We start from the raw sequence: 13,402 nt of genomic DNA on the forward strand, positions 1-13,402 counted from the left end.
AGGAACCATAGGGCTCTGACCATCATAGTGCACTACTTTAGACCAGGAACCATCGGGCTCTGACCATCATAGTACACTACTTTAGACCAGGAACCATCGGGCTCTGACCATCATAGTACACTACTTTAGACCAGGAACCATCGGGCTCTGACCATCATAGTGCACTACTTTAGACCAGGAACCATCGGGCTCTGACCATCATAGTACACTACTTTAGACCAGGAACCATCGGGCTCTGACCATCATAGTACACTACTTTAGACCAGGAACCATCGGGCTCTGACCATCATAGTACACTACTTTAGACCAGGAACCATCGGGCTCTGACCATCATAGTACACTACTTTAGACCAGGAACCATCGGGCTCTGATCCTCATACGTGCACTATATAGGGAATAGGGTGCCATTCAGGACGCTACCCTACAATACCTACAAAATCTATATTCTATAATACCTACAGTACCTACATTCTACAATATCTACAATATCTATATTCTACAATATCTACAATATCAACATTCTACAATATCTACAATATAAATATTCTACAATATCTACAATATCTATATTCTACATGGGTGGGAAGAGAGAGGAGGGAGGGCGGAGGGTCTGAGTGACCAGTGTTACCGTGGTGATAGAACCTGATCCTGGATTTTAAGAACACTGGTGACTGTTCTGTTACTGAGTCTGATGGGGCTGCAATGTTCCACCCCCACTGTACACACACACACACACACACGGACACACGCACACACGGACACACGCACACACGGACACACACAGACAGACAGACAGACAGACAGACAGACAGACAGACAGACAGACAGACAGACAGACAGACAGACAGACAGACAGACAGACAGACAGACAGACAGACAGACAGACAGACAGACAGACAGACAGACAGACAGACAGACAGACAGACAGACAGACAGACAGACACACAAACACTCACACACAGAAACACGTGCGCGCACGCACACACATACAGTCACACACACACACACACATTTTTGATTAGAGAAAATACGTTCTTTGTTTACACAGTAACTCTTTGATCGACTACTTTCATCATTTAGAAGTGCTGCTTGTGTTTCCAACTGGATCCCTCTGCTTTTAAGTGACTCAGTTCATGTACTGCTAGAACTCTGATGTCTAGAATCAGCCCGTAGTATGTAGACATTGTTATGAGGCTTTATTTCAGACAGGTGTACATTATAGTCTCTGAGACTGGTGATGCCTGGCTTACTACCTGGCTTACTACCTGGATTACTACCTGGATTACTACCTGGCTTACTACCTGGATTACTATCTGGATTACTACCTGGATTACTACCTGGCTTACTACCCGGCTTACTACCCGGATTACTACCTGGCTTACTACCCGGCTTACTACCCGGCTTACTACCTGGCTTACTACCCGGCTTACTACCCGGCTTACTACCTGGCTTACTACCCGACTTACTACCTGGCTTACTACCTGGCTTACTACCCGGCTTACTACCCGGCTTACTACCCGGCTTACTACCTGGCTTACTACCTGGCTTACTACCTGGCTTACTACCCGGCTTACTACCCGGCTTACTACCCGGCTTACTACCTGGCTTACTACCCGGCTTACTACCTGGCTTACTACCTGGCCCTGGCTAGATCCGTCAGAGACAAACAGGGCGTCTCGCATTTAAAGACACCTGATACGGAGTCAGATTGAAGTGCTGTTAGGTTAGAATGCCGTCATTCCTCTGACGTTTGGACAGGATTCTGGGTCCATAACGACACTGTCTGTCACTGTTGTAAGGTGTCGCCAGTGAGATTGTCAGCACGTGTCACAACGTGCTCTTTGGAAATGCCAAGTTCTTTTCTTTCTTCTCTTTCATCTTCTTTCGTTCTTCTTTCCTGGAAAATATTGACGTTGACACATTAGATTCATGGTCTTGTCTTGTCTCTTGGTTTCTCCTTGGCAGTACCGTGGTAACAGAGGCTCGCTGCCAACGGACAGAAAGGACAGACTGCTGAACAACATGGTAATAATGAAAGTGATAAATTGATCAGAAGTTCAGAGGGTTTTTGGGTTAAAGCAGAAGGAAACATTTCCTTTGGACCTTCTGTACGTTCCCACAATGCACAGAAGTCAATTCAACGTCTGTTCCACTCCGGTTCAAAGTCATTTCATTGAAATGAGGCGGAGGCGACGCTGAATCAACCAGTGTGTGTCCAGTGGGCCCGGACAATAAAGTCCTGCTCGTCTTCCTCTTCAGGAGAAGTGAACCGCTGACACACAGAAAGAATGAAGCAGGTTTTCATTACACCACATTGAGATCATTATACCAGCATTGAGATCATTATACCAGCATTGAGATCATTATACCAGCATTGAGATCATTATACCAGCATTGAGATCATTATACCAGCATTGAGATCATTATACCAGCATTGAGATCATTATACCAGCATTGAGATCATTATACCAGCATTGAGATCATTATACCAGCATTGAGATCATTATACCAGCATTGAGATCATTATACCAGCATTGAGATCATTATACCAGCATTGAGATCATTATATCAGCATTGTAATGAGGACCTCAGAGGGAAATAATCAATCAATCATTGGTGAATGGTTGGTGAAACAATTGTGTAGAATGATACGTATGTGTACATACAAACAACTGATTGGTGCCTTTGTGTAAACCACCTGATGACAGATGTTGTGTCCCAAATGGAATTCTCTTCACTATAGCCCATAGGGCTCTGGTCTAAAGTAGTGCACTATATAGGGAATACGACTCTGGTCAAAAGTAGTGCACTAGGGACTAGGGCTCTGGTCTAAAGTAGTGCACTATATAGGGACTAGGGCTCTGGTCTAAAGTAGTGCACTACATAGGGAATAGGGCTCTGTGCCAAAATTACTGCACTGTATAGGGAATAGAGCTCAGTGTCAAAAGTAGTGCACTAGATATAGGGAATAGGGTTCTAGTCAAAAGCAGTGCACTAGATAGGGAATAGGGTGACCTTTGGAATGCAGAAGAGAAAGAACAGTCTTGATGGTCAGTTGGTCATCTCTTTTAATCATTACAATCTTTCGAATCATGTCGACTTCTAACGCAACACAAAACAACATATTTCATTCCTCTGTTTAAGAACTTGGTATGTACATTCTACACATCATGGAGACATCACGTCATGAGTAGGCTAGAGACAGGAGTTCACCCTGTCCACGGGACCTATCCAGGGCCTGTATTCACAATACGGCTAAGAACAGGAGCAGGAGTGCTGATCTAGAATCAGGTTTGCCTTTCAGAACATAACAAATAAGATTACATGGACAGGGGGGACCTGATCCTAGATCAGCATTTATACTCTGAAATGGAACCTTTATTTAACCTTTATTTAACTAGGCAAGTCAGTTAAGAACAAATTCTTATTTACAAATACAGCCTACCCCGGCCAAACCCGGACAACGCTGAGCCAATTGTGTGCCACCCTATGGGACTCCCAATCACGGCCAGTTGTGATACAGCCTGGATTCAAACCAGGGTGTCTGTAGTGATGTCTGGCACTGCGCCACTCAGGAGATGCTTTGTGAATACAGGCCCAGGCCTTTAGCTGGTGTTAGTTAATAACAATGGGATTGCAGAGTTCGTTCCTGGTTAACGTAGTCAGGAAATCCTCTGGGCCCTACTCATGATGACGACGCCCTCGCACACTGTGCGTGGGTTGAGTGAGGACAGAACAGCGTCTCCCAAACTCGCTCCTATTGGGTATTAGCCTTGTGCATCATCAAGCTCGGATTAGTCTGAGAAACGCTGGGATAGATCACAAGCACAGGAGTTTCTCCAGGACCTACGACCTAGAGGTTTTCCTGCACGGTGAGGTCACAGAACAAAACATCCACAGAAACAGAAAGCCTTGTATCTTCACCATCTATATGAACAGACATTGTCATGTCTCCATTAGTCCACAACCATACAGACATTCTGACAGAATATGTCGGGTCAACAAAAAGAGGAAGAGGGCATAGGGGGGAGGGGTGCATGGAGGGGGGAGGGGGGTACCTCATCTCTTATAGTCCCCCTGGAGGTAAGAGCTGGTATGATGCATCCTTATGTCTGATTGGCGGTCGATGGAATGGCTGTCCTTATAGAACCTGAATAACCTACATTTTATACAGTCTGTCTGTTTCTCTGTCTGTTTCTCTGTCTGTTTCTCTGTCTGTTTCTCTGTCTGTTTCTCTGTCTGTTTCTCTGTCTGTTTCTCTGTCTGTTTCTCAGTCTGTTTCTCAGTCTGTTTCTCAGTCTGTTTCTCAGTCTGTTTCTCAGTCTGTTTCTCAGTCTGTTTCTCAGTCTGTTTCTCTGTCTGTTTCTCTGTCTGTTTCTCTGTCTGTTTCTCTGTCTGTTTCTCTGTCCGTTTCTCTGTCCGTTTCTCTGTCTGTCCACTGAAATGGGGCCAACAGTTCATGGTGAAACTCAATATTCACTCCCAAAAAATTGCACCCAAACAAACTACCCATAATCCTCTCAGAGAGACAGTGAGAGGTCCCGTCCTCCACAGTCCCATAATCCTTGGGGGTTCCAGAAATGTCTGTCAGAATGCCAGACAGACCTGGCAACATTCTAGAATGTCCTGTTTTTCCACAGCTGAGTCTGTTCTCTGGGGTGTTCTGATCTAGTCCTGTCCTGGCCTGAGAGGGCAGAGATAGAACGCTCTGGGAGGAACGTGTGTGTGTGTGTGTGTGTGTGTGTGTGTGTGTGTGTGTGTGTGTGTGTGTGTGTGTGTGTGTGTGTGTGTGTGTGTGTGTGTGTGTGTGTGTGTGTGTGTCTGTGTGTGTGTCTGTGTGTGTGTGTGTGTGTGTGTGTGTGTGTGTGTGTGTGTGTGTGTGTGTGTGTGTGTGTGTGTGTGTGTGTGTGTGTGTGTGTGTGTGCGTGTGTGCGTGTGTGTGTGTAAATCTGTGTAAATGTCACTTATTTTGACACGGATTAGATCAATAATATAAATGGTTAAATTATGCAAGATGTTATCAACAAGACGTCTCCATGGTTGTTTTGGTAGGAACGTGCTGAACTAAACTAAACTGTGCTGGCCGACAGTGAAGTACGGTGGCTGCTGAGGGTCATACAGAACCACAGAGCTGGTCTTTCAAATGGCACTCTATGCATTATACAGGGCTCTGGTCAAAAGTAGTGCACTATATAGGGAATAGGGCTCTGGTCAAAAGTAGTGCACTATATAGGGAATAGGGCTCTGGGCAAAAGTAGTGCACTATATAGGGAATAGGGCTCTGGTCTAAAGTAGTGCACTAGATAGGGAATAGGGCTCTGGTCAAAAGTAGTGCACTATATAGGGAATAGGGCTCTGGTCAAAAGTAGTGCACTATATAGGGAATAGGGCTCTGGTCAAAAGTAGTGCACTATATAGGGAATAGGGCTCTGGTCAAAAGTAGTGCACTATATAGGGAATAGGGCTCCGGTCTAAAGTAGTGCACTATATAGGGAATAGGGCTCTGGTCAAAAGTAGTGCACTATATAGGGAATAGGGCTCTGGTCAAAAGTAGTGCACTATATAGGGAATAGGGCTCTGGTCAAAAGTAGTGCACTATATAGGGAATAGGGCTCTGGGCAAAAGTAGTGCACTATATAGGGAATAGGGCTCTTGTCTAAAGTAGTGCACTCTATAGGGAATAGGGTTCTGGTCTAAAGTAGTGCACTAGATAGGGAATAGGGTTCTGGTTCAAAGTAGTAAACTAAGTAGGGAATAGGGTTCTGGTGCAAAGTAGTGCACTATATAGGGAATAGAGTTCTGGTCTAAAGTAGTGCACTAGATAGGGAATAGGGCTCCGTTTGGGCCTCAGTAGCAGTAGAGAACAGGGACACACGGTGTGGACTTACACACTTTCTCACATGAATTTGAAAATGGTGGGTAAATACCTCCAGCCAATGTGAAGCTATACCAATCCTATGCTTTAAATTATTGACGGGGGTGCTAGTGCACACTTCTAGAAAAGGGAGGAGAATCGGATCACAGCCAGGGAGTTGTTGAGCGAGGGTACACATGGACACAGCTAGCAGGCCTGCTAGTTTTCCTTTAGCAGTAGTTCTCGTCAACCGTGATGTTCGTGGTCAACGAAGACATTTCCTTGAGGTCCTGAACACAGTGGGGAACGTGGTCCATCCCGTGTGGTCAAAATATGTTCACAGAAAAAGAAACAGTGAAATGTTTCATATTTTCAGACCATCAAGCCTTCTGTACCTGCAGTCAACCAATCAATCAATCAACCAACCAATCAATCCATAGGATCTGGACCTGCAGTGCATTAACGGTCCCCTCCAGTAGGTGTGTTGTCTCTTTCTACACCAGAACACTTTAGCAATCTATCTATCAATCAACCAATCAATCCATAGTCCGGGGATGGTCTTCCCCCGTTGGTCAGAAGTTGCTTTCGGCGCCCTCCTCTGGGCGTGTATAACTCTGCGCCCTCTCCTCCAGACGAACGTCCTCCATCAGAGTGTTGCAGTTGTTAGTGCCACCGTGTGGTGTGGAGGGACACTGCAGGGAGGCTTGAGTCTTTGCTTTATCCGTCCTGTTGTGGCAGGACCCCACCAATCTACTGCTCTCATTGGGGGTGATGGAGGTTGAGGCAGGGTTAGGATCTGGGTCGTAGTCGGGGTTGGGGGTTAACTGTGAGTCTTTAGGGTCGCTGCCGTTGTCTTGGACACCGGCCAGGTTGCCGGTGACGATGCTGCCGCTCTTGACGTGAGGCGTGTGGCTGTATGTATGACGGTACTCTTCCTCGATGTCTTTACCCAGCTTCCACCTCTTCCACTTTTTCAACATCTCAGACTGGACCTGGAGAGAGACAAAGATGGAGGGAGAGAGAAGGAGAGAGGAGGGAGGGAAAAAGGGAGAGAGAGAGACAGAGAGAGAGAGCGGAGCAGATGAAGACAGATAATGATAAGATTCTATAAGAGGGGGGAGACAAGAGAGAGAGGCGGAGAGGGAGAGAGGGGTGAGAGGGAAAAGGGGATTCAGACTCACCTCTTTGTTGACGAAACAATACAAGATGGCCACCAGTAGGCCCTGTAGAGAGGGAGAGGTTAAGAACACCTTATCACCATGGTAACACACTGTAACACCACATTAGTTTAGTTAATTAGGATCCCCATTAGCTACTGCACATGTCTCAGCAACTCTTCCTGGGGTCCACATACAAGACAAATACATGACAAAGTAGAGAACAGTAATAGCAGTGGGAGAAAAAGTATCCAATTGTCATACTTGAGTAAAAGTAAAGATGACTTAATAGAAAATGACTCAAGTAAAAGTGAAAGTCACCCAGAAAAATCCTACTTGAGTAAAAGTAAAAAAGTATTTGGTTTTAAACAAACTTAAGTATCAAAAGCAAATGTAATTTCTAAAATATACTTACGTATCAAAAGTAAAAGTATAAATCATTTCAAATTCCTTATATTAAGCAAACCAAATGGCATGATTTTCTTGTTGTTTTAATTTACGGACAGCCAGGGTCACGCTCCAACATTCAGACATCATTTATAAACAAAGCATGTGTGTTTAGTGAGTCGGCCAGATCAGAGGCAGGAGGGATGACAAGAGATGTTCTCTTGATAAGTGTGTGAATTTGACCTTTTTCCTGTCAGAATGTAATGAGTACTTTTGGGTGCCAGCGGAAATGTACGAAGTAAAAGTAAAAGTTGTCAAAAATATGAATAGTAAAGTAAAGATACGAAAAAAACTACTTAAGTAGTACTTTAAAGTATTTTTACTTTAGTACTTTACACCAGGGCCCTGGCCAAAAATAGTGCACTATATAGGGAATAGGGCCCTGGCCAAAAATAGTGCACTATATAGGGAATAGGGCCCTGGCCAAAAATAGTGCACTATATAGGGAAGAAGGTGCCATTTGGGACACATCCGATGATGCCCATACAGGAAGTGATGTAAGTTTGATCTCCTGACCTGGAAGGAGTTGAAGAGGAGGTCATAGAAGAGGCGGATGAGACGCATCTTGGAACCTTTGGGGACGGACTCATCGATGACTAAGGTGAAGAGGATGGCGTGAATACCCAGCAGAGGGATGAGGGTCAGAGTGGATTTAGCCAGCCTGAGAGAGAGAGAGAGAGAGAGAGAGAGAGAGAGAGAGAGAGAGAGAGAAGGGGGAGAGAGAGAAGGGGGAGAGAGAGAAGGGGGGAGAGAGAGAAGGGGGAGAAGGTGAGAGAGTATGAGGGAGAGAGAGAAGGGGGAGAAGGTGAGAGAGAAGGGAGAGAGAAAGAGAAAGGGGGGAGGGCGACAGAATGAAAAGGGGGAGGAGAATGAGAGAGATGGAGAGGGAGAGAGATTGATAAAGCCCCTTGAATTGAATTGAATTGAATTGATTGAGAGTTATCAAATTGAAAGAAGGAGGCAGAAGGTGCAAGAGAAAAAGTTGGGGTCATAAAAGGAGGATGTTACAGAGACCAACCACACAATAGACACACAACGTTATAACCTGTTAATATATCAAGTACATGACTTTAGAAGGGAACATGGGATGGAGGGATTTGTAGTCCTCAACCACCTGAACTTGTAATCTGTGTATCTCATCTGATGGGCCTTGAGCTTCGACATCAGGATCTTTATAATCCGGATGAAGATAAAGAAATTCATCTGAGAAAGAGAACGAGAAAAAGACAAAAGGAGAAAGAAATTAAGCCCACCCTAAATATTAACATAGTCTGTCTGTCTGTCTGTCTGTCTGTCTGTCTGTCTGTCTGTCTGTCTGTCTGTCTGTCTGTCTGTCTGTCTGTCTGTCTGTCTGTCTGTCTGTCTGTCTGTCTGTCTGTCTGTCTGTCTGTCTGTCTGTCTGTCTGTCTGTCTGTCTGTCTGTCTGTCTGTCTGTCTGTCTGTCTGTCTGTCTGTCTGTCTGTCTGTGTGTCTGTGTGTGTGTGATATAGGCAGGGTCTCCCAGAACTATAACTTCTTCTACTAGCATACATGGTCACTGTAAAAATTATTCAGGCACTAAGTAAATATGACCCCTCGACATCTATGATTTTAACATGAAAATGCAGGTTTCTGGTTTTACGTCAATATTTGAATACCTTCACTTCCTTTTAATGTGTTCAAAAACATGACATTGTAAATGTAAATTCAAATGTAATATACTGGGTCTAATTGAGTCAATTTTCACTCTAAACATAATAATTGTTTTTGCAACAACTTGCCAAGTGGCTCTGTTTTTAGAGGATTGTGGGTAATTCAACATTTTTAGACCTCGTGATACAGATGTGCTATGAGGTGTAATGGTTCCTTCATGCAGGAGGATATTTACTCAGTTAGATGTGTTATGAGGTGTAATGGTTCCTTCATGCAGGAGGATATTTACTCAGTTAGATGTGCTATGAGGTGTAATGGTTCCTTCATGCAGGAGGATATTTACTCAGTTAGTTGTGCTATGAGGTGTAATGGTTCCTTCATGCAGGAGGATATTTACTCAGTTAGTTGTGCTATGAGGTGTAATGGTTCCTTCATGCAGGAGGATATTTACTCAGTTAGTTGTGCTATGAGGTGTAATGGTCCCTTCATGCTGGAGGATAATTACTCAGTTAGATGTGCTATGAGGTGTAATGGTCCCTTCATGCTGGAGGATAATTACTCAGTTAGTTGTGCTATGAGGTGTTATGGTTCCTTCATGCAGGAGGATAATTACTCAGTTAGATGTGCTATGATGTCTAATGGTTCCTTCATGCAGGAGGATAATTACTCAGTTAGTTGTGCTATGAGGTGTAATGGTTCCTTCATGGAGGAGGATAATTACTCAGTTAGATGTGCTATGAGGTGTAATGGTTCCTTCATGCAGGAGGATAATTACTCAGTTAGTTGTGCTATGAGGTGTAATGGTTCCTTCATGCAGGAGGATAATTACTCAGTTAGTTATGCTATGAGGTGTAATGGTTCCTTCATGCAGGAGGATATTTACTCAGTTAGTTGTGCTATGAGGTGTAATGGTTCCTTCATGCTGGAGGATAATTACTCAGTTAGTTGTGCTATGAGGTGTAATGGTTCCTTCATGCAGGAGGATATTTACTCAGTTAGATGCGCTATGAGGTGTAATGGTTCCTTCATGCAGGAGGAAGAAGCAGCATCTTACAGTGTTTGCAGTCCTACCTCCACTGACTGCTAGTGCAATGAGTACTGCGTTTATCAATACCTGCTAAAGTGGGTTAATTATGGCTGCAGGGGCAGTATTGAGTAGCTTGGATGAAAGGTGCCCATTTCAAACGGCCTCGTACTCAATTCTTGCTCGTACAATATGCATATTATTATTACTATTGGATAGAAAACACTCTCAAGTTTCTAAAACCGTTTGAATTATATCTGTGAGTAAAACAGAACTCATTTTGCAGCGAACTTCCTGTCAGAAAGTGAAAAATCTGAAATCGAGGCTCTGTTCCAGGGCCTCCCTATTAACCTGCTTGAAATCTATTAGTATACATGCACTTCATACGCCTTCCACTAGATGTCAATAGGCAGTGAGAGAAGAAATGGAGTGTATAGCTATATCTATGGTCAAAAGAGAGGTCTTGGAATGACATGACCCCAATTTCCTTTGTTCAGGAAGGTGCAGGAAGTACATCAGCATTGGCTTCTGAAAAGCTTTCGTTATAGACGGCTACTATCTCCGGCTTTGATTTTATTTGATAAATGTGACAATATCATCGTAAAGTATGTTTTTTCAATATAGTTTTATCAGATTATTGAACATTTTTCGGGAGTTTTGGCGTGTTCCGTTCTCTGCGTTTGGTGACGATGGACAGCTTCGCGCCACTTTGCTAGTTTTGGTTGCTAATTCGAGAGGGAAAAAGGACATTCTAAAACCAAACAACGATTGTTCTGGACAAAGGACCCCTTGTGCAAGATTCTGATGGAAGCTCAACAAAAGTAGGACCCATTTATGATGTTATTTCCTATTTCTGTCGAAAATGTGTTGTTGTGTTTTCCGCCTTGAGTTTTGATGCTGTCTCGCTATAACGTAAGCTGCATGTCGTACTGAAGTTATTTTTAGAATTCTAACATGGCGATTGCATTAAGAACTAGTGTATCTATCATTTCCTGTACAACATGTATTTTTTAGTAAAGTTTATGAATAGTTATTTGGTCAGAATAGGTGAGTGTCAGAAATATATCCGGAGATTCTGGAAAATAGTTGCTACGTTTTCACAATGTATAACCACGGATTTCAGCTCTAAATATGCACATTTTCGAACAAACCATATATGTATTGTGTAATATGATGTTATAGGACTGCCATCTGATGAAGTTTATGAAGGTTAGTGAAATAATTAATATATTTTGCTGGTTTTGTCGCTATCGCTACTGTTGCCTTGAATCAATGTAGTTGTGTGGTTGGCTATTGTAGTAAGCTAATATAATGCTATATTATGTTTTCCCTGTAAAACACTTAAAGAATCTGAAATATTGGCTGGATTCACAAGATGTTTGTCTTTCATTTGCTGTACACCATGTATTTTTCATAAATGTTTTATGATGAGTATTTAGGTATTTCAATTTGGTCTCTGTAATTGTTCTAGCTGCTTTGGTGCTATTTGTGATTGCAGCTGCAATGTAAAACTATGATTTATACCTGAAATATGCAAATATTTCGAACAAAACATAGATTTCTTGTATAACATGTTATAAGACTGTCATCTGATGAAGTTGTTTCTTGGTTAGTTTGGTTGGTTCTTGGTTAGTTTGGTTGGTTTTGTGCAAGCTACCTGTGCTGTGAAAAATGTCTGTGCTTTTTTGTATTTGGTGGTGAGCTAACATAAATATACGTGGTGTTTTCGCTGTAAAACATTTTAAAAAGCGGACATGTTGGCTGGATTCACAAGATGTTTATCTTTCATTTGCTGTATTGGACTTGTTAATGTGTGAAAGTTAAATATTTCTAAAAAATATCTTTTGAATTTTGCGCCCTGCACTTGAAGTGGCTGTTGTCATATTGAGCCCGACTTAGGGCTTGCAGCCCAAAGAAGTTAAGACTTAGACTTAAGACTTGGAATTTATAAAATGTATAATGTTTAAAATAAAAATTAAGATTTATGATTTATGCGATATTCTAGTTACTGAACTTAATATATCAGTATTTGTGCATCATAGTAACTCATGTTGAAATACTCTAGAGATCAATGGATAGAGTGGAAGAGAGTGAGAGAGAGAGAGTGAGAGAAGGGGGGGAAAGAGAGAGGGGGGGAGAGAGAGAGCAAGAGAGAGAGAAAAAGAGAGAGAGAGAGAGAGAGAGAGAGAGAGAGAGAGAGAGAGAGAGAGAGAGAGAGAAGCCAGAAGGGGAGTATAGAGAGAGAGAACTCACCAGGTAAGCTAACAGGATGGGAGAACGTATAATCCACCAGTAACCCATGTTGATGTTCCTCTCCCAGCACCTAAACAACATCATCATCATCATCCACATCATCACTACCACCATCATCATCATCATTTTTAAAGTAAATAAAAACAATATGGGGATGAGGTAGGTAGATTGGGTGGGCTATTTACAGATGGACTATGTACAGCTGCAGCGATCGGTTAGCTGCTCAGATAGCTGATGTTTAAAGTTACTGAGGGAAATGTAAGTCTCCAGCTTCAGCGATTTTTCTAATTCGTTCCAGTCACTGGCAGCAGAGAACTGGAAGGAAAGGCGGCCAAAGGGGGTGCTGGCTTTGTGGATGACCAGTGAGATATACCTGCTGGAGCCCGTGCTACGTGTGGGTGTTGTTATCGTGAGCAGTGAGCTGAGATTTACCTCACAGATTTTAACTGATCATATTTGGGCAATTCCACAGTAACCGAATGACACTGAGAATCAGATTTTTCACTTTAAAATGTATACTAAACAAAAAGCATTGATTTCATACAACTCTATATGCACAAGGACTGCTTTTAACGATGTACACAGAACATTTCACAAAAACACATTTACAGGAGGAACTGTGCAGATGTTTTTCCAGTAAATGTTTACATTTTGTATTTACTATAAACATTTGTTCAAAGTAGAGACTTGTATGGTTTACTAAGAAAAATATGTGTCTCAGCATCATTCCATTACCATGGAAACGACACATTTAATAAATAATATTTTATTCACTCACTCTTCATTCTCGTACAGGTATTTGACTATCACCCACGGCAACACGAATATCAGAGGAGCACCTGATGAGAAGGAGAAAAGAGAGAGGGAGGATCACCACTCACATACATCTAAACACACACACACACACACACACACACACACACACACACACACACACACACACACACACACACACACACACACACACACACACACACACACACACACACACACACACACACACACCCTCCTCACCCCAGCCGATAAAGAGGTAGA

At 42.9% G+C, this 13,402-nt stretch overlaps 1 protein-coding gene across 1 annotated transcript in view; it reads right to left on the minus strand.

Moving 5' to 3' along the window:
* Positions 1 to 3,050: 3,050 nt before the first annotated feature.
* Positions 3,051 to 13,402, minus strand: part of LOC139568224 (glucagon receptor-like) — a gene marked incomplete at its 5' end in the record, with an annotated part of 15,168 nt that continues 4,816 nt past the window's right edge. The window contains 7 exon segments of the mRNA XM_071389974.1: positions 3,051 to 6,846; positions 7,036 to 7,077; positions 7,975 to 8,119; positions 8,573 to 8,661; positions 12,368 to 12,437; positions 13,146 to 13,206; positions 13,382 to 13,402. The exon segment at positions 13,382 to 13,402 is cut by the window's right edge and continues 139 nt beyond it. Of these exon segments, the coding sequence (XP_071246075.1) occupies positions 6,427 to 6,846; positions 7,036 to 7,077; positions 7,975 to 8,119; positions 8,573 to 8,661; positions 12,368 to 12,437; positions 13,146 to 13,206; positions 13,382 to 13,402 (848 nt within the window).

The sequence above is a fragment of the Salvelinus alpinus genome, chromosome 2, assembly GCF_045679555.1.
Source record: "Salvelinus alpinus chromosome 2, SLU_Salpinus.1, whole genome shotgun sequence".
Classification (NCBI taxonomy): Eukaryota; Metazoa; Chordata; class Actinopteri; order Salmoniformes; family Salmonidae; genus Salvelinus; species Salvelinus alpinus.